Here is a 21,694-nt window from a genome sequence, read left to right as displayed (position 1 = left end):
TAAAACCTTAAACGAATCGAAGTAAAATATTTTTCTATTCCGGACAACGTGGGACTGTGTGGAATGTGACGGAATAGATAATTATTAATTTAAGAGCAAATAGTCTTAACATTAAAACCGCCGTGCGTTCAAATGGGAGGGAAATTTTAATTTTTTCCTTTCTATACCTGTCACCCAAGTATGCGGCGTATATTAATTTTATCAAAACGCCTGTAACGTCGAGAAGGAAGCTTCAGAAAACCCACAATGTGTACATGCTGCTGATCAGCATGAATTTCTAAGCTGATTTAACCATGTCCGTCCGTCTGTCCATTTGTGTAATGTTTATTGCAAACATTCTCCTGGCCGCAAAAACCGATTTTCAATTTTGTCAAAAACAATGGTAGTTCTTGCACGCAGGTTGGTATTGCAAATGGGCCAAATCGGTCGAAGGACACGCCCACTGCATCATTTATACTGAGAACATCTATGTTTTTCATAAGGAGTAAAAAAAAATTCATTTTTTGCTCATTACTCATGTGTATTTTTTTTTTTTTTTTTTTTTTTTTTAATAACATACAGATGATAAAATATACACGTAAGCATTTAAAAAAGTTAAGGGGGAAAAAAGAGGAGCAAAAAAAATAATGAATTATCTTCTATCGGTTTTATGTAAAAAGAGTAGGAATTATTAAAAGTAAAGAAAAATAAAAAACTATATATATATATATAAAAAAAAAAAGAAAAAAAAAAACAGACAAATGGTCGTACAGTGGCTAGCATTAATATATAAATTTTGTTGAAAATAATTGTGTGGTATTTGTCGGTTACATTTTAGAATGAATAATAATGCTCTGCTTAGAAGTAAGTAAGATTATTATTATAATGCATGCATGCGCACGTGTGTTGTGGGTGGATAGGGTATTTATTAAATCGTTATAATGATAATTAATTAGTTTATTTGTTTGTTTGTTTGTGTTTGTTTGTATCTATCTTGTTATTTGGGAATTTCGGCTATGCTACTATAACACAAAAAAAGAAATGGAAATAAAAAGTTCGGATATACTCAGTGTGAATGTGTGTGTGTGTGTGTGTGTGCGTGCAACAAATTTTGTGTTCGTCCTTTTTTTTCTTTTTTGTTGTTGTTGTTTTTTTTTTTGTTCTATTTTATCGAATTTTATATAAATTGTTTTTGTTTTGTTTTGTTTGTGTAATCTGTCGAGTAGCTAAGGTGGAATAAATTTTGTTGTTATACTTTTGTTGTAGTAGACGCTGACGCTGATGTTGTTGTCATTTTTGTTACATTTATGATTGTTGTTCTTGTTGCGATTGTATGTAAGAGAGTTTCAACAAAAGTATTTCTCTTCTTTTATATTATTAAATAATTATATATATAACTTAAAATTTAAAAATAATAGTAAAAATAATTAATTAATTAAAATTAATTAATATATATAAAATTGTAACGGAAAATTTTTACTTAAATCGTTACTGTTGCTTAATTTCTCCATTTATTGTTATTATTGTTGTTGCCGACCGATGTTGTCATTAATTGTTCCTGTGTTCATTTTGCTGCTATTGTAAGTTACTACTGTTTTAGTTATTTTCTATATATTGTGTCCGTTTTATGGTTTTTTTTTTTTTTACTTTTCGTTTTTGTTTATTTGTTGCTGTTGTTGTTGTTGTTGTAGTTTAGTATTTAATACTATATTTTGCTGCCTTATATGCGTTTGTTTGTTTTATATAGTTCTAGATGTTATTATTATTTTTTTTTTCTTTTTTTTGCTTTTTTATTCAACTTAAATCTCATAGATTTTCACTTATACGTAAACTTTATGTTTAGTCGTTCCTATGGATGTTGTTGTTGTTGCTGTTGTTGCAGCTAATGTTGCTGCCGTTGTTGTTGTATTTGTAATTACTGTCGCTGCTATTGTTGTTGTAGTAATAGTCGTAGTAATAGTAGTATTAGTAGTAGTAGTTGCTATAGCGGTTGTAGTAGTAGTAGTAGTAGTAGTAGTTGTTGTAGTAGTAGTAGTACTGGTAACAAAAGGTGTTGTTGTTGTTGCTGCTGCGGCTACTGCTGTTGCTGTTATTGTTGTTGCTGTTGCTGACGATATTGAGTTATTTCAGATATTTGATTTCGAGAAACTGACGCGTAAATGATTCGATTCCGACAACTGATGATTGTGCATTTTAATTAAAGCCAAGACGGCTTCTTCCACGGATGAAAGCTGCAGCAAAGCCATTTTACGGTCCTTACTGTCATTTATTGTCAATGGATAAAGTAAAAAACAATACACACTTAACAAGTATATATAACGGAAAATATATTTCTTCACATATAAAGTACTTACGGGAAAAATTTAAAAGCTTTAACCTCAAAATTATTTGAAGTGAAGGCTTCTTTAATATCCTCTTCAGTACAAGATGATCTATAAATATACATATACAAAATGAAGCGTGAATTTTTTACTTTATCTCTAATCATCATTTTTTAAAATTATTTGCACAAAATGAACGAAAGAAAGAAGCGCAAACAAAAAACAAAAAAAAAATAAAAAGACAGAAAAAAAACAAAAAAAAAATTATAATAAAAATAAATGACGTGGTGTGTCTGGCTTTCATTTATATCGTGCTGAGCCTTGAAAATTTAATAATCATGCCTGCAGGCGTTTTTCTTCAATACAACTATCACAACACGAACGCGAACGCGAACGCGCACACACGCACACACAAACACACTCGCCGCAACCGGCATCCGCTTTAACAGGTTTTCCGATTGGATGATACGCGATTCACGTTTAAATGGCGGATATACGTTTCTCCCTACCCTATTGCTACTACTACTAGCTTATATATATATATCCTATCGTCCTGCGCCTCCCTGCTCGGTCGGGCTGTCTCCCTGTCTCTATTTGTGTGGCTGTGCTTGTTGTGGGTTGGTGGTAAAGTTAAAAGAAAAATGCATTTGGCAGCGGGATACCGCATGCAAATTTATTATAATTGTATCATAGTTGACAATGTGCCATAGACACATAAACATACCCATGAATATATATATTCACAAGCGCGCTTGCGAATCTGTATATATGTTTATAAATTAAAGAAAAAAAGAAAAATATCTATTAAAAAATTTTAAATTGCTGTTGTTCGGTATTCACCGCACGATGTCAAAATGATACCAAACACTATAGTAGATTTACCATTATAATCAGCAGTCGATAACTTTATGAATACGAGATAAATAAAATGGATGACAGCTGTCGACATTATCTACAGCGTATATGACTCTATTTATGTGGATTGAGATTATTTGGATCAACAATTTGCCAACAGAATTATTTATATATATATATATATTTATATATATATATATCTTCTCATGTATGTGTCCGAATATCTACAACATTAGATTCACTAATCGACAATAAAGAAATTTTCCTTTCAATAAAAGTTCTCTTTGAAGAAAGTGTGAGTGGTCAGCACTGCTGGAAGTTATCTGGTGTTTAGAATCATTTTCACTATTTTTAGAACGCAGTAGGGTTACTTTTTCTTATGGGTGGTAGGTCACTCAGCGATGGTCGTCTACAAGTGTATAAACATTGCAAGGTTCTGTGAGAGCAGGAAATAAGGAAACAAGTTGCGATCGTAGCTTGAAAGTTGGAATAAACATTCAATCAAGCGTTCATTATAAGCTACACATCCACACACCAATTAGAATCAATATATTGATTTGCCAGTCGTAAGAAAATCTATGCAGATCCTGGATTATTGTTTCATTTGACTGACTTGGCCTACTAAGTGAGAATCGGTATTATGCAGAGATCATGATCAATTTAAAGTGTGGCTGGACCTAACCATTCGCATATAAAGCGAAGGATGTGGTTGTTAGTTGATAACGAATATAATTTATTCACGACCAGGGTAATTTTTTCGATAATTGGACAATAGAGCACTATGTGTGCATTTTGCTTCATTAGAAATTTCTTCTATAAGTCAATCTTATTATTGAAATTGTGCAAATATGAATAAAAATAAAAATTTTTTTTCTGATTGAAAAGAAAAAAGCAAAATACTAAGTAAATGAATAGAATCTAAAAGTACGGGGCACAGTTCAATATAATATTATTAATAAAAGAATAATAATAAAATAATAATTTTTTTTTTTTTTTTTTCTATAATCCATTCTTCTTATTCTTGAAAAACCAAACCCGCAATATTTGCCCGCATTTTGATAAATATTTGCGGAATATAGTTTTCAAGGCATATATAATGGCGCTTAAAAACTCTACACTACAAATACTTTTTGAACGCCGAACATAACCTAGATATGCGGAATTCACGTTGATCCATTTACATATATGTATTTCCAATTTTAGCTAAAGTAAGAAGGGTCCTTAAGAGGAGACCTTTTTTTCATTTCATTTTTCACTTTCTATCTTATCTGTTCAACGACAAGTAATACTTCTATAGGCAGAGCATTGAAGTTCTTTAAATTGCATAGCTATGTTAAAATAGATTACACTATAGCCCAGTTTCTATGTTTTGGCTGTGTTCGGATTTTACGTGAAGCTTGTGTTCTCACTTAGTGTATAAAGAGAAAAGTGAGAAAAGATAGAAACCATAGTAATTTAAGGGCTCCTTCTATTATCATATCTGTTATCATTATTGTTTCCCCAATGGAAAAGTTGCATTTGTATGATATTTAGAAAGACTTTTATGTACATATACTTGTTTTCGATATCGAGTAAACTGGGTTAGTTGTTGATTATGGACTCTCTCTCACTGAGAGAGTTTTTATAGCCTGTCAATGAAAAAGGAAAATTTTTTTTTTGATCTCTGGTAAAATCATATGAGAATTTCTGAAATCATAAGATAATGAATGGCGCAGGATATCTTTAAATCATTTATTCGTCTTGTACACTACCACAAAAAGATTACAATTGCTATTCGCCAGGTAGTGTGTGATAAAAAAAGAGATAAAAATAAGAAGAAATGAAAAATTTTTTATTCACTTACGGAATGTTACTTAAATGCAGTGTTGCCGATGGTGGATAAATATTTTGATAATTTTTGCTGCCTGGTTTCTTGAATCTATGCAACGGATTTTGAGAATAGTCACGAGTAAGGCCGGCATCCGGTTGTCCCTCCTTTGGCAGTTGTACGGCCTGATGTTTGCTGGCCATAACACGTATCGCCTTACCCCACAAGCGCAATTTGTCGAGGTGATTCATAGCTGCAACAACAAATACAACAATTAATTTATCGAAAGAGAGAGCACGAAATAGTCATAAAAACAAAAGAAAAACAAAAAAAAATGTTTTTATTTTTGGCTACAAAAAACAAAAAAAAAAACAAATAAATAAAAAGCAAAGGAATAAAAAAAAAAAAAAAAAAAACAAAAAAACGAAAAGAGCGAGTGATTCCAGCAAAACTACTGAAAATCGATACCAATAAAAATTAATCACCTAAGATGCATTTTGGTAAGAGCGTATAACGTATATATGCTTCAAATTGACAGGCTTTGGCGCCCCGGTGTGCAGGTGAATTATAGATGAATGTTAGTAGGCAACAATTTAAGAAGAGGGAAGGCCACACAACACAACACAACACAACACAGCATTATTTTATGCTTCTTTGGTTTTATTTTTATGCTTATTTTGAGAAAATGTGAATAAAACTTTATATGCTTGAGTTAGTTGAGAGAAATGGTTGAATGCAAATAAATGTGAGTGTACACATAACCTTAGTGTACAGTACAACAACATATATTTGTTTGTTTATGTGTCTTAACTTGAAGTTGATTGAAAAGAGAGTAAGTAGCAAGCAGGCAGCAGTAGTAGTGTACCTGCTACGGAGTACAAATATTTGCTTTAGAAATTGCAAGAAGATGTGTTTGCATAAAATATGTAGAAATAGACAAAAAAAAAAAAAAAAAAAAAAAAAAAAGAAGAAAAAGAAGAAGAAAAAGCAAGAAACAAAAAAATAGAGCAGAAAAAGTAAGTAAACATATTTTTGTGTAACTTTAATAAGGTAAAGTAGATTAGCAGCAGCAGTCGTCTGTCTGTCCGTCTGTTTGTCTGCATGTATGCATGCGCATCAATTCTTAGGAATTCATTTAAATTTATTGAAAATTTTTGGTAAATTGAAAAACAACCTCCCACACCACACGCCCTATATACATAATATTTATAACATTTTTCCATTAAAACATTCACACAACTTTTATAGAGTGAAAGCTGAGTATAACCAACATGCATATACAATATAACCTTAAACTACGCTGCCTGTCCATCGATATATTAATGACAGACTTGCGTCCTGAGCATTAGTGTATGAGTACGAGTGTATGTATATAAGTCTACTACATATGTGTAGTAAATTTCTAATGTGCCTCGAGGGTATATAGACAAATAATTTCAGGTGAGACGGCCGGTCAAAGAGTGAAGTTTGAGGGGAAAGGGGTGGGGAGGGGGGGCACATGGAACGAATTGAGCTGGAAGCACACACACACTACTAGATGCATCAATTGAATATTGAATTGAGTTGAAAATATACGTTGTTAGAGGGTTCGGGTTATTTATATGCACACACAAGCTTGCTTACAGGCAGCAGACTTGCGAAAAGGTATACAACAACGAGTTACCGACGAGAAGCAATACAAATATGTTTCGCTTTTATTGCACACATTTATAAATTATTAACAAATTTATTTGTGCGAAACACTCTCTCACAATAATATACACAATACTACCTACCACTAACACCACATGCACAATAATAAAGGTTTAAAAAAATTTACACCTAGGTATGCACACACGCGCCTGTTTTTAGTTACGGACACAACCAAAGTGTCCATAAGTACACAATTTCGTAGTCATTGTTTAAAGTCATCGAAATTGTGCAAATGGAATAGTGTTCACATTTAAATTTCCAGGGCAAATAGAAGTGTTATATATATTGGTATATATAGGTATATTTATATATATAAGGGTGTTCCAAAATACACTGACTATATTTTAAGGAGGTTATATTTAATCGTATTAGCTCTTGACATATTGACCACCAATCAAGACAATTTAACACTGAATTAAACTAAAGTCGGATTAAAAGCAAGATAGAAGGTTTGCATGTCATTTGCCTAATATAGGCATTATCGTGCACACAAGTTGAAGCTTTCACCTAACATTTTTATGACTCCTGAGAAGGCAAGCAAACAAACAAAGTGACATTGATTGTGACATGAATATAAAATTTGCTCCCATCAAAAGCATTTATAAAGCCAGAGAGTTTATTTGAAAGTGATCAAAAATATCTATAGGTTTAAGGACAACAAGGAAAAGACAGAAAGATTGGCAGGACTATACGGAGTTTGAGTTTCGCGGTCATCATGAGTATCTATCATCTAAATGTACTAACAATAGGACACTAACACACTAACATGATTATGTCAAGTTGCACCCTTTCCTTCAATGACGGGGCTATACTGGGTTAAAAATTAAGGGACTGAAAAAACTCTAATGAGTTTGAAAGCTTGCGTTGTTTCTAAATCTGAGTCTTCATCTTATCAGTAAATAATAAGAGACAAGCGTACTGACATGACTATGACGATTTTGTACCGCACCTTCCTAATCGCCAAAAGTTAAGAATAATACCAGATATTGGGAAACATTTTGACTGCTTTGCATATACTAGGCTTATTAACTGGCTTTTACTTTGGGGATAATTTTTATAACATCTCGCTGCCGACTAACAATCATCATTGGATTTCTCTTACATAGCATTATAGTTTCTACGTGTCATCGTCATCGATATCATCAGATTGCAATATAAAAAAGTTTTCAAATGTTTTGGGACTTAATAGTGAAATCTGAGGAACACCTTTTATACACGTTCAACAAAGTTGTAATTTTCGCTTTCGTTACTATTTAATATCTCTACTAACGCAACGCAATGGTTTCAAATTTATTTGTTAGAGAGTTTCAGGTACTATTTGTGATTGTATTGTGCATCGTACACAATCGACAATCTCGCTTATTGATTTTGTTTACATTGATGGTTGGAAATTTAATGCTTCATTTCGCTTCTACTCGAGAGAATTGTCCTCAGAATATTGTCCTAAATTTTATTTCAATATTATTGTCGTTGTCGCCACAACAGCTTTTATTATGCCATCCTTTGGGAGTAGCAATCTCAATAACCATGACCCTGGCGATATGTTTGCAAATATATGGCAAATGTATTCAAATTTATGAATTTTTGAAAAAGATATGAGCAGACATGACAACATATAGGCTAAGAAGTATGCGTTGATTAAGTGTAAGATTATTTTAGCTAACTTTTATTTTGTCCGGCGCATTTCAAGACGGACTTTTCTATAAAAAAAATTTGTTCGGTACAGCGCACTTGCCTTTCCTGATCATGCAACGCTGTGTAAACGTTATGAAGCACGTTCGGTATTCTAAAAGAATGTCGGAGAAAGCGCACCAAAATTAATTCAAATGCAAATTCAAATTAAATCTTTATGCTTTCATTTTGTCGTGGAGTCAATAATGATACGCACATTTTAAACCAAAAAAATTTAGCATAAATTTTTATTTGCAAAAATAATGAATTAAAAAAATTCATTTTCCATAAACTGGGCCGGTATTGCGATACACTCATACGCGAATTCGCAGAACCGTTTATCCGACGTCTCTTGATAAATTCCATGTCAATTAACTCGAAATATATTATTTTGATATATTTATGCCAAAGGGTACACTATTAGAAATCGATTTTTGGTTTAGCGTACTCTTCCAACCTTCTTTCCTAATTCTAATCATCGAACTTTGAAAAACACATCATATCGCTGAAGAATCAACGAAACCTAAATATATATGGCAATGTGGAAAATATGGATGGGCCGTAAGAATTCTTTTCACTCCTACCCTTACGAAGACTCCCTCAAAACAATATGATAGTAAGCCTTTTGTAGCGACAACAAGTTCCAACTTTTAGTATTTTATAGTGAAAATAGTTTCACAGTAATTTATAGCGTGTTGCAACACACCCGTGGATGATATTGGTGTCGTTTTCCCTGTCATGGGATAGCAGTGTTTTCATGGAAAGTAACAACGAGATATAAGAAACCTGCTGACACAAAAACGAATAAAGTGTATGTGTAGGATGTTTAATTGATTTATTGATTTATAAAATAAATATATAAGAAGGCTCAATTACAACCGCCATCAGCTGAATGCAAACTAATACTAATCTACCACTTAGTTAGTCGTTTTTGTCGATAAGTAAGAATTAGACGCAGAAAAAAAAAAACTCATGTTAGCCCGATTCATCAGAGTAGCGTGCATGGCTTGGTTCCATTTTCATTAATAGCCTAGGGCGACCTATAATTTATATCAATATGAAAAGTGAAAAAATATCCTCAATCGTATCTTACAGTCAAGGAGTAACATAGAACGACTACTTCAGAAGGTACCCAACAAGTATTCGAGATTCATTCCAAGAAGAGTACAATTTAACATAGAATTAATAATAGGTATTCGAGTTATATTTTTAGAGGAATATAATTTCCTTACTTCTCTCTTGTCCAACTTAATCCCAGTTAGATAATATTGACGAGAGACAGGGCACCGCTACGAAAGACTGTGATAACAGTAAATAACTTTCTATATTCTCTATATCGATATAAATTATGGCAATTATGAGAAACAACAAAAAAAAAAATCGGTTCCATTCCAAGTTGGTCGATCTTATCAAGGAATGAAAAGAGAAATTTTTTATAACTTTTCCCTTGATTCGCCATACGCTCCTTATTTCTTATTTGTGCACATGTGTTCACGTCTGCTCGTTAGGAAAACTTTAATCACCCTTTAGCAAAATTTTAATGTGAAATGGTCCAAAAAAGCAATGTGTGCTGTTGTGCTCCCCTCCTATCGAACCTTGTTATTATAATTTACTCAATAGAAGGAAATTTCTATACACAAGCTTATTTAATAATATACTTATTTCGGTATATTTATAATATAAAGGGACACCACACCTACACATAAGAGAACATGTGCAAAAGATGTGTCTTATAATTGAAAGGACACAGATGTTCTAAAAATTTATCAGAGACATTGTTAAAAAGTATGGTAAGCAATAGAAAATAAACTTTAATAGCACCAAATGGACTTACAAGCCTTAAATGTACATATATATATATATATATATATATATAAATATATATGTGTTTGCGAATATTAACGAATCCATGTATGTACATATATAATATAATATTGTTATATATTATATTCGTTGTCTAGGTAAGTGCGTATCAAAAGTAGAGAAATGTTTTGATATAGAAACCTCTCTCTCCATTCATTATCCGTATACACACTTGTGTGTTTACAAAATGTATACCACAAGTTGTGGTATCATATAAAATACTTTGGCATCAGAAAACTTAATAATTTAGTCTTATTTGTACTCTTTATATATATATATATATATATATATTATATTCAGTAACAAGAGGGATCTACACGGTTATATGGGCTACGTTTTGCCTACGTATACGTACAAGTTATTAATTGAAAACTTTAAAGTTCATGTAGAATATATATATATATATATATAAATACATATATATATGCATATATGGATGTTTCTAGCATAACAAGACATGTTTGAATGTATGTAATATCATGACTAATGCATTTTTGCCGAATATAATTAAATACTTGTCATAAAGTTTTTGCTTTCCCTTTAATTAGAACCTAGTACACGTCGCTATTTAGTGAAAGACATCGAAGTTTTCAAGCACCAAGTGAGTGTGTAAGTGCGCGTTATTTTCAAATAAATTAAATATATTTAGAATTTCTTCGAAAAGGTTTTTCTTTCATTTTTTTTTTTTTTTTTTTTTTGTTATTTTTGTTGTTTTTTTGGTGATGGTACGCCGCCTTGACATGTGTACATAATATGGAAAATTATTTGAACACAACTGTAGTTATTCCCAAAGAATTTTTATTAGTACTATTTATACGGTTTGCTAGTGACGACACATAAGTCTGTTAATTATTAATAAACTTTTAATTACAATTAAAAAACACATATACGGGCGTGTGTGTTTGTAGGCGTACTATACTGCACATTTTCACATATTTCCGCTGCCACAACATATTTTCATTCATTGTGTTTGCTGTGTCTCGCATGTTGTCATTTGCACAGTGATTGAAAATGACAGCTGAATTTTTAATTATGCTGCCTGTTAAAAAAAAAAAAAAATAAAAAATAAAAAAATAATCGGTTGCTTCTTTTACTTCTTATTGGAGAAAGCTATTTCACTACAAAAAAAAAAAAAAAAAAAGCAAAAAGAAGCATTTAATGCATCCACGAACTGCAACATGACAATGCATATGTGTATGTACGCGTAAATTCGTTGTTAAAACTATTTAAATATATTCATACGCCTCCACCACCAAATAATCATTTGTTTTTATTTATTTTTCCTTTTCGATGTATAACGTATTGGATTTTAATAGATATATATATATATATATATGTTTTGCTAATGCCTCATATGTATCATTTACATATATACTTTTTTCACATTTAAGCGAATGTGCGACATAAATGAAAATTGTTTTCCTTTTATACGGACAAATACAATACCCATAAAGAACGCGAAAGGTTGTTATTTTATCTATAACATAACCATAAGAATTTTACAAAGATTTTAGAGATTATGTGTGCGTTGAAAAAATTAACAATCACTTTCTTTACCCCGGTTGAACGGCATCTTCAATACATGAACCCTCACGATTCTATTTTTGCTCAAGAACACAATACATGTAATAACTGTAGGCAGCCGTACAAGTATTTGACAAGTTCGGCGGACTAATGTCGGATATGTGATGGTTCGACAATTAACAGATTGTCCAATAATTGATTTGGCAATGGTTATCTTATCTCAGGTACTTTGAGAGAAAGTCTCCTTTCGGATTCATCAATTTTACAAGGTTAAATGAATTTAAATTATCTTGAAATAATGGAATAGATGTTTAATCGAGTAAGAGAGGCTAACATTTCAAACTGAAATTAAGAAAGAGCCAGAGAAATAAATCATTTAGTTTCAATCGCCAACATAAATACAATTCTCCAGTGTATCAAAACGTGTAAACGGAAGCTTGTTGCGTAAGTGGTCGAGCAAATAAGAATCCCCGACTATTAACTCAATGTTTGCGAGCTCAAACCAACCTCTGTGCGGCAGACTTGTAACTATGCCACGTAAGTAAAGTCATAATACCATAACGCACATCCAATATTAGGCTGCGGCCATCAACTCTCTATTTATTTCTGGAATCATAAATTGTATGTAAAAAAATAGTTGAATTTTCGGCGCATATATGAAGAGTCTTCTGTGACATTTTCTCAATATAATATTTCGCCAATGATTTTATTGAAATATTTTCATTCATTTTCATACGAATCTACAATATTTAATAGCCAATGTAATGTCTCTTAGTAAAACTATTAAATAACTTCTTGAAATACAAAATCTAATGGAGAGAAGCGAGAAGCGAGAAGCAAGCCAGCCACTGCCCGCCTATTAAATAAAATAATGAAAACCAGGTGTTATCGGAATTAAGCAATTACTTTTTTAATTGGTTGCTCTGTGTGCGTACGTACATCTGGTCACATAGAAAAATTGATAATTCCAGATTTTATTTTCCGCATAATAATAAGACAAAAAATTAATTTTGGTATGGGATGATATCGGGGATAGCGGGAATCTTTCAGTGGAAACTATTAAAAAAAAAAAAAAAAAAAAAAAAAAAAGCGAAAATTCCACATGTTATTTTTTCGCATAATTTAAGGGATATTATTACACGTGGATTTATAAACTATGCGTTCTATACTTCGGTCATAGCTGTTTAGCCACAACTGTCGATTTCCACTAGCAACAATTTGCTTGAAATGAACGATTTAAAGGGATTTTGTTGTGTGAGTTTCTCACTCAATGGTAACGTTTCTGATTAGCTTAATTATATTAATTATCCGACTAACTAATGCCATGTCGTAAGCGAAAAGCCAATAAATATTGAAGCTAAATTCTTATTAACGTAAGTGAGCCTAACTTTATAATATTTAAACGCACACATATATGCACGCCGCACATCATGCATAATATATAGTTCGTTTCGTAGTTCGTTCGTTTGCTTATTTATGTATAAACTAAAATATTAATCACATGTTTATATAGGAAATTTCTCCAATCTTATCTAGAAGCCAGGTTGTATAAGTGGTAATAATATACTACTCTATTATGCGTATTCGAGGAATAACGAACGAGGTTAACACGTATATGTAAATTTCAACTTCATTTTAATTGTACTGTTTTTTTTTCTTTTTATATATATCTTCTGCATTTGTTGTGATCCAATGGTTATTTTATCTGAAAATATATTCCGCATATTCATATTGCTCTCGCAAATAATTTCTGTTATATAAATATTTTTATTATTTATTTTTCAAGTACTCTTAACTATATGCCCAGCTCGTGCTCATAAATTTAACACACAGTGCAAGCACGATATGATACGAGGGACAATGACAATAATGTTATACTATAAATATTCTACCATTTATAGGGGATTTCGTGTAAATTCGGAAGAAATTTATTCTAAGACTTCACATTCAAGTTAAGTTTCGATAGTTCGTGGAGCAAGAAAGTAGTTTACAAAACGAATTAGTATTTTAATGGTTTGAATGGATCCAACTATATCGTCCTCCGATGATGATGATAACGATAATGGTCTCGCTGCTGAGCGGACTGTTGTTGTCTTTTTTTTTTTGTGATATACATTCAAGTTGAATGTCTTGTACATAGTTTGCGCGTATGTTTGAGTTTCTGATTAAAAACCTATGTAAAAAAGCAGCAAATTTAGGCATTGTGCTATTGCTGCTCATAATAGTATATATAAAGAGTAACAGTAAGAATATCCAGTAAAGAGTTCGAAATCTAGAAACCTTAGAAACCTATGCACAAATTTCTCAGACCCCTACAAAAAAGCTCGATTGTCGAGGCCTACGAAACTAAATTCAAACCAAATTAAAGTGTCCCATTGTAAGTGTTTAGTAGCACACGTCAAAAAAGAATTCCTCAAACCGAGGAAGCCGAGGGAGCTCTTAGCTTATTCATCCTCTACTAGCGATTATTATAAATTTTTGTTAGGGGGTAGGGCAGTGTGGCTAATGCTGCAAATATGGATTCTCCCTGATGAACTGTGTCGAGCAGCAAAAGTCTTCGCCCTTTGTCCGCGTTTTTAAAGAGACAGACGGGCAACGTCACGTCGGTTCATATTTTTCCGCTAACAAAGCGGGAAAAACGTTTTTATCTTTCTTGAAAACCTGGATAAAAAGTGTGGTTTTTTGCCTCAGCTACAAAATGATGGAAGATATGCTTTTCTTGTGCAAAGATAATTGGAAAAAATGATTAAAAGCGTCACCGAAATTCCGCATCAAAACATATACATATGCAGTTACTAAGAGCCATATAAATGAGGTAACGTTTAACTACTAAAAACTTGAATAAAAAGCAGAATTTAAATTGTAAAGGCGTGTCATTTAATATGAAGTGTCAGTTACGTATATATCTTCTATGTGAAACACGATTGTTACAATGGAAACCTAACTGTAAAATGCAAAATCCGATAGATGCATCCCATACACTTTTGTTATGACTTTTTAAGATATGAAGAAAAAAAAAAAGCAAAGGAAAATTAAATAAAATAAATCAAGAAAATCAACATTGAAATTGACAAGAGAAGCGATTAATAATCGAGCCGGTTCTTTATGATGACAACTTTTCATATTTACGCTGACAAAGGCGGAAAAGCAAACAGAAGGAAAATGTTAAAGTTAAAGAAGAAAAAAAACAAAAATGGAAAAAATAAAATCTTTCCTAAGGTGCACACAGCACGACATATTACACTTAATAATATACGTAAATATATATGTATATATATATCTTGTATAAAATAAATTTCATTTCCTATAAATCTTTTCGCAGTAGCAGCGCTGGGCACACAGCTGGACGAGTGTATATTATATTAGAATCCCTACGAGCATTTATTGCATTTATTCAAAGATATATATATATATATTGAAAGAGAAGAAATTCATTTTAATCAAATTTATAAACAAAGTTCATATTTAATAGGAAAAGAAATTAAGATTTTATTAAGGGGCCTGATTATGCCAGTTATTACTTCAGGTGGCAGAAAAGTAGTAGAAGACGAACAAGTGGAAAAAGCTGATTATGACACATATGTTGTGTGTTTTGTGTGTGGTTTTATATATGCGTGAGCTATAAATAAGTTAAATAACCGACCGGAGAAGTGAAATAAAATCATGTATCACTGTTGCGTCTTTATGTGCGTGTGTAAATGTAAGAAAATAATGTTTATTGAGTTGACCAAAAAAATGCTTCAGGCACTACTTTGTACATATTTTTCCGAATATTTTATGTAGGATAAAGCCGCGGCGTTTCTTTTATACGCATTCTGCAGGACATTTTATATGCATTTTATATTTTGTGTGCATATTTTCATTGTTGTTGTTGTTAATTTTTTCCGTTTTTTTTTTTTTTTTTTTTTTTTGGTTTATTTTTTACTTACCCAAATAAGCTTGCTGTGGTTCGGCCATTTGTATAAGAGCAGAATCCTTTTTATTGTATAAAATCTTTACACGTTGCACATCGCCATAAACACCTGCACGAGAAAAAGAAATAAATAATTGAAAGAGTGAGCCGATATAATTAATATTTATTAATTAACTCGATTAATGCATTCATTCTCAAAATATGTATATATATGCATATGTGGTTGCAGTGTAAGCTTACGAATGAATATATATTCGCTTTGAAATGAATAATAAATAATTTTTACTTAAAGTAAAATAAATATGTCAAATTCTCTACATTTTTGAATATTAATTGTGAAATTGGATCGGATCGCTCAAGGGGTTTTTTTTCATTCTCAATTTTTTCCGGCTGATTCAACTTTTCAGTTATTATGGGCACGTGTTCGTTAAAAAATTTGCTCATCTGCACAATCTGGTGGTCCATCTTGATAGCTGTGCAAGCGGACCTGCCCACCTTTAAGCACCTTGTTGTTCAATTTCAGTCTGCTAATCGACGGACATAAGGACGGACATGACTAAATCGATTCCCCCACATCCTATGAAAAGACTTCTTTAAATATGTTCTTGCCTCCATCTCTAATTTTATGAATTAGACCAAGACGCGCAACGGGTCGGTATGTTAGCAACAATTGTTCCCGAGACCTATCTATGACAATTTTGTTTTTATCTAAAATTAGCTATCTTGGGCATGGAGATTGAAAATGTCGATCGAGTTATTTATTTATAGGCCCTCTCAACCGATCCTTTTGCCCGTTCCAACAGAGAGTTAATAAAACTAAATGAATGCTCTTATCGTGCTTATGAAACAGAACAGAGAAAGAGAGAAAGAGAGAGTTGCCACATAGGACTGAAGCCTTGTTATGCGTCTTAAACATCGCCTTGCAGCATGTATTAAGAATGGCTTATAATACGTTAGATTCTCCTGATGGTCCAAAGAACAGGATTTTCTTTATGTGGCTACGAAAAGTTGAAAGCGAGTAAATCGTTAAAAAAAACCTGATTGGAAATTTGCTGGTCCTAATCGATGTACTGCAACAGGTCCAGATTATTTTACCGCTTTTTCTCAATAATTTTGTAATTTAATAAAAGGTAAGTTAGTTAGTCGAAAACAGTTTTAAGTTACTTTAAAAGATTTCTCATTTCTCTATACTAGGAATGACCAAAAAAAAAAAAAAAAAACATAGCATAAGCCCATAAGCCCATAAAGTTTTTTGTGGCGAAAGGTGAAATAAATATAATTATTTTCAATTATTACCCAAAAAGTATTAAAGCACATTCCAGTCGTCAATCATTCATTTTCTCTTGCAGAATATATTAAACTGTTGGAGGAATATGTTCGTGCCATGAAAGTTTGCACTGTGCGGAATCGTCGTAAGCTTTAACCAATATTACTTTACATAAATGTATACATGTATACTATACATTACATTTGGTACATATATATGTATATATATATATATGTATACATGTATATATGTATATATATATATATATATATATATATTTATATATTTTTATTTGCGTATAGTTTAAAAGAAAATATTAAAACAAAGTCATAAATCGTGGCTTGGCGTAACTTTTCTTAAGAGATTATATGTTATGAACGAACAAGATGATGGTTGAGGGATGGGAGAGTGGAGGGGGGAAGACCGGAATCTCTCAGATTCACATAAAACCTCAACAGCATATACATATGCATATAAAAGCAGTGGTTGCTTGGGAAAAGTTTTTTAAGTAAATAAATAAAAAAAAAAATAAAAGAATTTTCACATAAATATAAGACGAAGAAAAAGAAGAAGAAAAATGAAAAAAACAAATAAAAATAAAAAATAAAGAAGACTTTGAAAACTACAATATTTTAAATAAACTTCAAAGTAAAAGTTGGACTATATTAGGTTTGCGAAGATGATGACAAAACACACGATGTTATTACTTTGTTGTTGCTTCCGCAGAGGGATTTACCATCATTGCCGATAACAACGTAAAGTAACCGCAACACAAGATCAGCTAAGGAAATTATTAACAATTGCCCGCTCCATCTATCTTAGAAGCTAAGCAGACGATACGGACGCATAAAATAAAACGATATTTTTTTCTTATTTAACGTTAGTGGTTGTTAAGCTAGTATTCAAAACTTTTAACTTGTTACAACAAGAGAACACACGCAACACAACAACAATATTAATTTTAAGTCGAAGAACTTTTTGGGCTGACAGTAGATTTGGCCTATTTATGCAATATACAATAACAACAGTAAGGCAAAGGTATCAACGCAATAAAGCAATAGCAGCAACAAGCACAGCAACAAGCAGAGCAACGTTTAGTTAGGTATAGAAATTATTGATTATTCTTTCACACACAGAACGCACAGCAGTTCGTTCTCTAATGGAGGCAGGGACAACACAAAACAACAAGTGTAAGTACATTAAAGCGATTAAAATGAAGTACACGTTTATGGTAATATTGCGTAGTTGTCGATTGCTGTTACAGGTTCGAGATATCTAATCAGTAAATCATTAAACAGAATTGTATTTGAAATTTGATTAGATGGTATTATACACACTAGACGACGACGACGACGACGACGACGACGACGACGACATTGGCAGGCAAACAGAAATTTCAAAGAATTTAATTTTGCGCATTATACGCATATTGAAGACAAATATTCAAAACTTAGCTGCAATTGTATTGAGAAAATAATAAGCAGGAAAAGGTCGAGAACAATTTAATAGATTACTTAACTGCAGTGACCTATTTAACAGCTTGAATTTGAATGTCGTTCATTTTCACCTTTACTGATTGCACGCGATCTTGTAAAGCAATATTTGGTAATCCGATTACTTCTCGAGCACTTTTTCTTTTCTTCTGCGCCTATTACTATTTTAACTTACTTTTTATAATAAAATTGTTTTTGTAATGAGGCTTGTTAAAATCTTTCCCTCCTGCCTGCGATCACCATATGATGCATTCTTGTGAGTCAGAATCGTCTTTTCTTCCTAACCTTACCTTAGTCTTAACATATCTAAACATTGTTTATCGATTAGTTTGAAAGAAAAGAAAGTGTATTAAGCCTGGAGTAAATTTCTTTAATAATTGAAATTGTCGCGATATGTATATATATGCGAAAAGAAGAGGAGAAAAGATTGCATTCTTTGAAATCTCTGCCAAGCGTTACTCTCTCTCTCTGTATATATTGCAAACGTACTTGCCAAAATAACGACGCATTCAACCAGAAAAACAAGCGAATAAACATTATTGGAGTATATGTTTGGTTGGATTCGTTTGTTCATTCGAATTGAATACACAAATTGGCCCCCAAGCCGATTGGTGGAAAAGATGGTTTACTTAAAAGTGCAAATGGTTGTTTTGGCCCGGATATCCTACAGAGTATTGCTGCGGAGCAGAAAACCGAGAAAAAGCACAAGAAATCAAATATACGAGAATGCTATGCTGCACCAAATATACAGGTTTACAAATATGCACGCAAAAGCAAGAGAAGAAAAAAACAAAAAAAAAAAAAAAAGAAGAAAAACCTAAGAGAGATTATTATTGTTAAAATGCTACGTACCACCATCAAGTATGTGTGTAGAAGAAAAAGCAAAAAAAATAAAAACAAAAAAAACCATACAGCTGTATACATATATATGACTGAGCAGCAATGCAGCCGTCACACATTAACTGCATGCCGACGTTCCATTTTTTGGTAAGCTTCACGTGTGCCGCCACTAAACAAACGAATTCTACTTCAAGTGTATACTATTTATATACATAAAATTTTTTTTTTGCATTTTATAAGTAGGAAAAAAACAAAAAAAAAAACAAAAATATATATATATATATATATAACAAACACTAATGTTAACCTTTAGGTAATTGCAGCATAGAACACATAAAAATTTGCTATTTAGTGAAGAACTTTTTATAAATTGCTTAGTCCTAATATGCAGCACTAAAAATTTTAGATTGATTTAACCTTTAAATGATCAAAGTAAAGTAAAGTGGTTTTCAATATCCCTGCTATTCTATATAATATGTTAGTTTTTAAAAGTAATTCCAGCAAATTTTTAGTAGATGAGCAGACATAGCCGACACTGTAGGAACTCAATAAACTCATAAAACGGATAGAACTTTTATTCGCTGATATATCCATTTGCGATTATTCCAATGTTGTTATAAAGTCTCAACATTCTCAACTTAACAAATATTTCAAAGCCAAACAAAGAAACATGAAATGGACGAACACAGCTAGAGATGATAAGTAAATTAATTGCGAGCCTATTATAACTGAAATGAGTGATAAAACAAATTTATTAGGTGGTGATGGATGAAATTTTTTCAATTAGTGTAACACACGTTGATCTCCCACTTCTAGTAGATAAAAAAAAAAAAATTTTTTTGGGAAAACTGCAAAAAGCGCATGAAAATTATTTCAAGTACTTCAGAGTACCTTACCACTGACTTCAGTGCTTTGAATTTATTACACAAAACAACGACATACGAAAATTAGTTAATAAATTAATAAAATAAAAAAATACATTTGAAACGAAAATCATCTTAAGGCAGCAGAGAGACAAAATGGAAATATTTCCAGTATAGGGGAATAAAAAGTCCATTATTTCATTTTAAATCCAAAGCAAAAAGTATTGTGTATGCAATATTTTTAGGTTAGGTTTTAAGCGTATGTAGCAAAACGCAAAAATCTATGAGCAAAAAGAAAAAAAAACAAAAAAGTGAATTTTTTTTTAAAATTCAGTTTTCTTTCTTTCTTTTTTTATCTATGGTAATAATTTATTATTGTTTGGTAAGGTACTATATGGCTTCACGGTGCTCTGCTTCTGGTTTAGTAACAATTTGGAAAAAGCTTTAGTAAATATATTCTCGAGGGTAACATTAGTTTAACTTCGTTAAAGATACCACGATGTGTGTTTATGGCTGATGAAGATATATTTTAGCGATAATTTGCTATTTTTGGCTTTTTGTTTTTTTTTAATAAAGTTCAATCTTTTTTCTTTTTTTCCTCTTCCTCTTCCTCTTCTTCTTTGTCTTCGTCTTCTTTTTTTTTTTTTTTTTGTTGTTCCTTTTAGATAAAATATGGAAATATTTTTCTAGTGTTTCGTTGAAGAGAACTAAATTTAAATCCTTTTTTATATATACACATTTATTAATTCGTTTCAATGAAATGAAATGAATCCTCAAGAGCGAACTCTCGAGAGATAGAAAATAAATACATAGAAGTCTTATATTATTTACTTAAATAATTATAGCAAAACCTGGACGTATATAATAGAAGTAGCATTTCGCCCTACTTTTATACCGCCCATGACCGACGAGTACGAGGAGTATTTTCGTTTTGTCAAAACTTCCGAATGAATTTAATCCTGTCTGTCTGTCCGTCTGTTATGAACATTCACCCCAGATCGCAAAAATGAAGTTATTGGCAGAAACATTGGAAGCTTTTTTGCATGCTGCCTGCCGTTTGCTAATGATCTAAATCGCCTATAGTACGCCAAGTAAATTGAGAAAACCACTATGTTTTAAAAGGAAAGAAGAAAGTGCTTTTTTTGACTGATGAATCATAAATTACAGCGAATCGGTCTATAAAAAACTGAACCTATATTCTTTTGGGCGACGCTGTTGTAACACCCTATTATAAAAATGCGAAAAGTCGAGCAAGCCACTCAATTCTACAATCTATCATAATTAAATCTTTTTTTTTTAATATCTTTATAACGCGCCGAAGCAAGCTATAAAAACAAAAGACACGCTTATAACGCGTCAGCGCGGCTATGCAACAAAAATCGTAAAACCCTTTGTTTCGGGTGTTTTTACTTGTTACTCATAGACTGTTGCTGGACATAATAGAAAAAATCGGCTGGACCCACCCAATATTATAAGAGTATGAAAATGTAGTTGTTTTCTTATTTGTTAAATTCTTTGGCTTTATTTCAATTCGCAAATAATCTCGCACAAATATTACTTAGAAGAAATAATACTACGCAACAATTACTACTTTCGCTTTGCATTG

At 31.8% G+C, this 21,694-nt stretch overlaps 1 protein-coding gene across 7 annotated transcripts in view; it reads right to left on the bottom strand.

Moving 5' to 3' along the window:
• Window positions 1-2,059: 2,059 nt before the first annotated feature.
• The window catches only part of LOC119635153 (polypyrimidine tract-binding protein 2), a 246,453-nt gene continuing 226,818 nt past the window's right edge, over window positions 2,060-21,694 (bottom strand). For all 7 annotated transcript variants that reach the window (XM_038029762.1, XM_038029763.1, XM_038029764.1 and 4 more), the window contains 4 exons: window positions 15,642-15,734; window positions 4,999-5,215; window positions 2,334-2,411; window positions 2,060-2,238 (listed from right to left, as the gene is read on the bottom strand). In XM_038029762.1, the coding sequence (XP_037885690.1) occupies window positions 2,106-2,238; window positions 2,334-2,411; window positions 4,999-5,215; window positions 15,642-15,734 (521 nt within the window). In that variant the 3' untranslated portion in view covers window positions 2,060-2,105. The remainder of the gene's footprint in view (window positions 2,239-2,333; window positions 2,412-4,998; window positions 5,216-15,641; window positions 15,735-21,694) is intronic.

Source organism: Glossina fuscipes, unplaced genomic scaffold (assembly GCF_014805625.2).
Source record: "Glossina fuscipes isolate IAEA_lab_2018 unplaced genomic scaffold, Yale_Gfus_2 3, whole genome shotgun sequence".
Classification (NCBI taxonomy): domain Eukaryota; kingdom Metazoa; phylum Arthropoda; class Insecta; order Diptera; family Glossinidae; genus Glossina; species Glossina fuscipes.
This window is presented reverse-complemented; position numbering and strand designations above follow the sequence as displayed.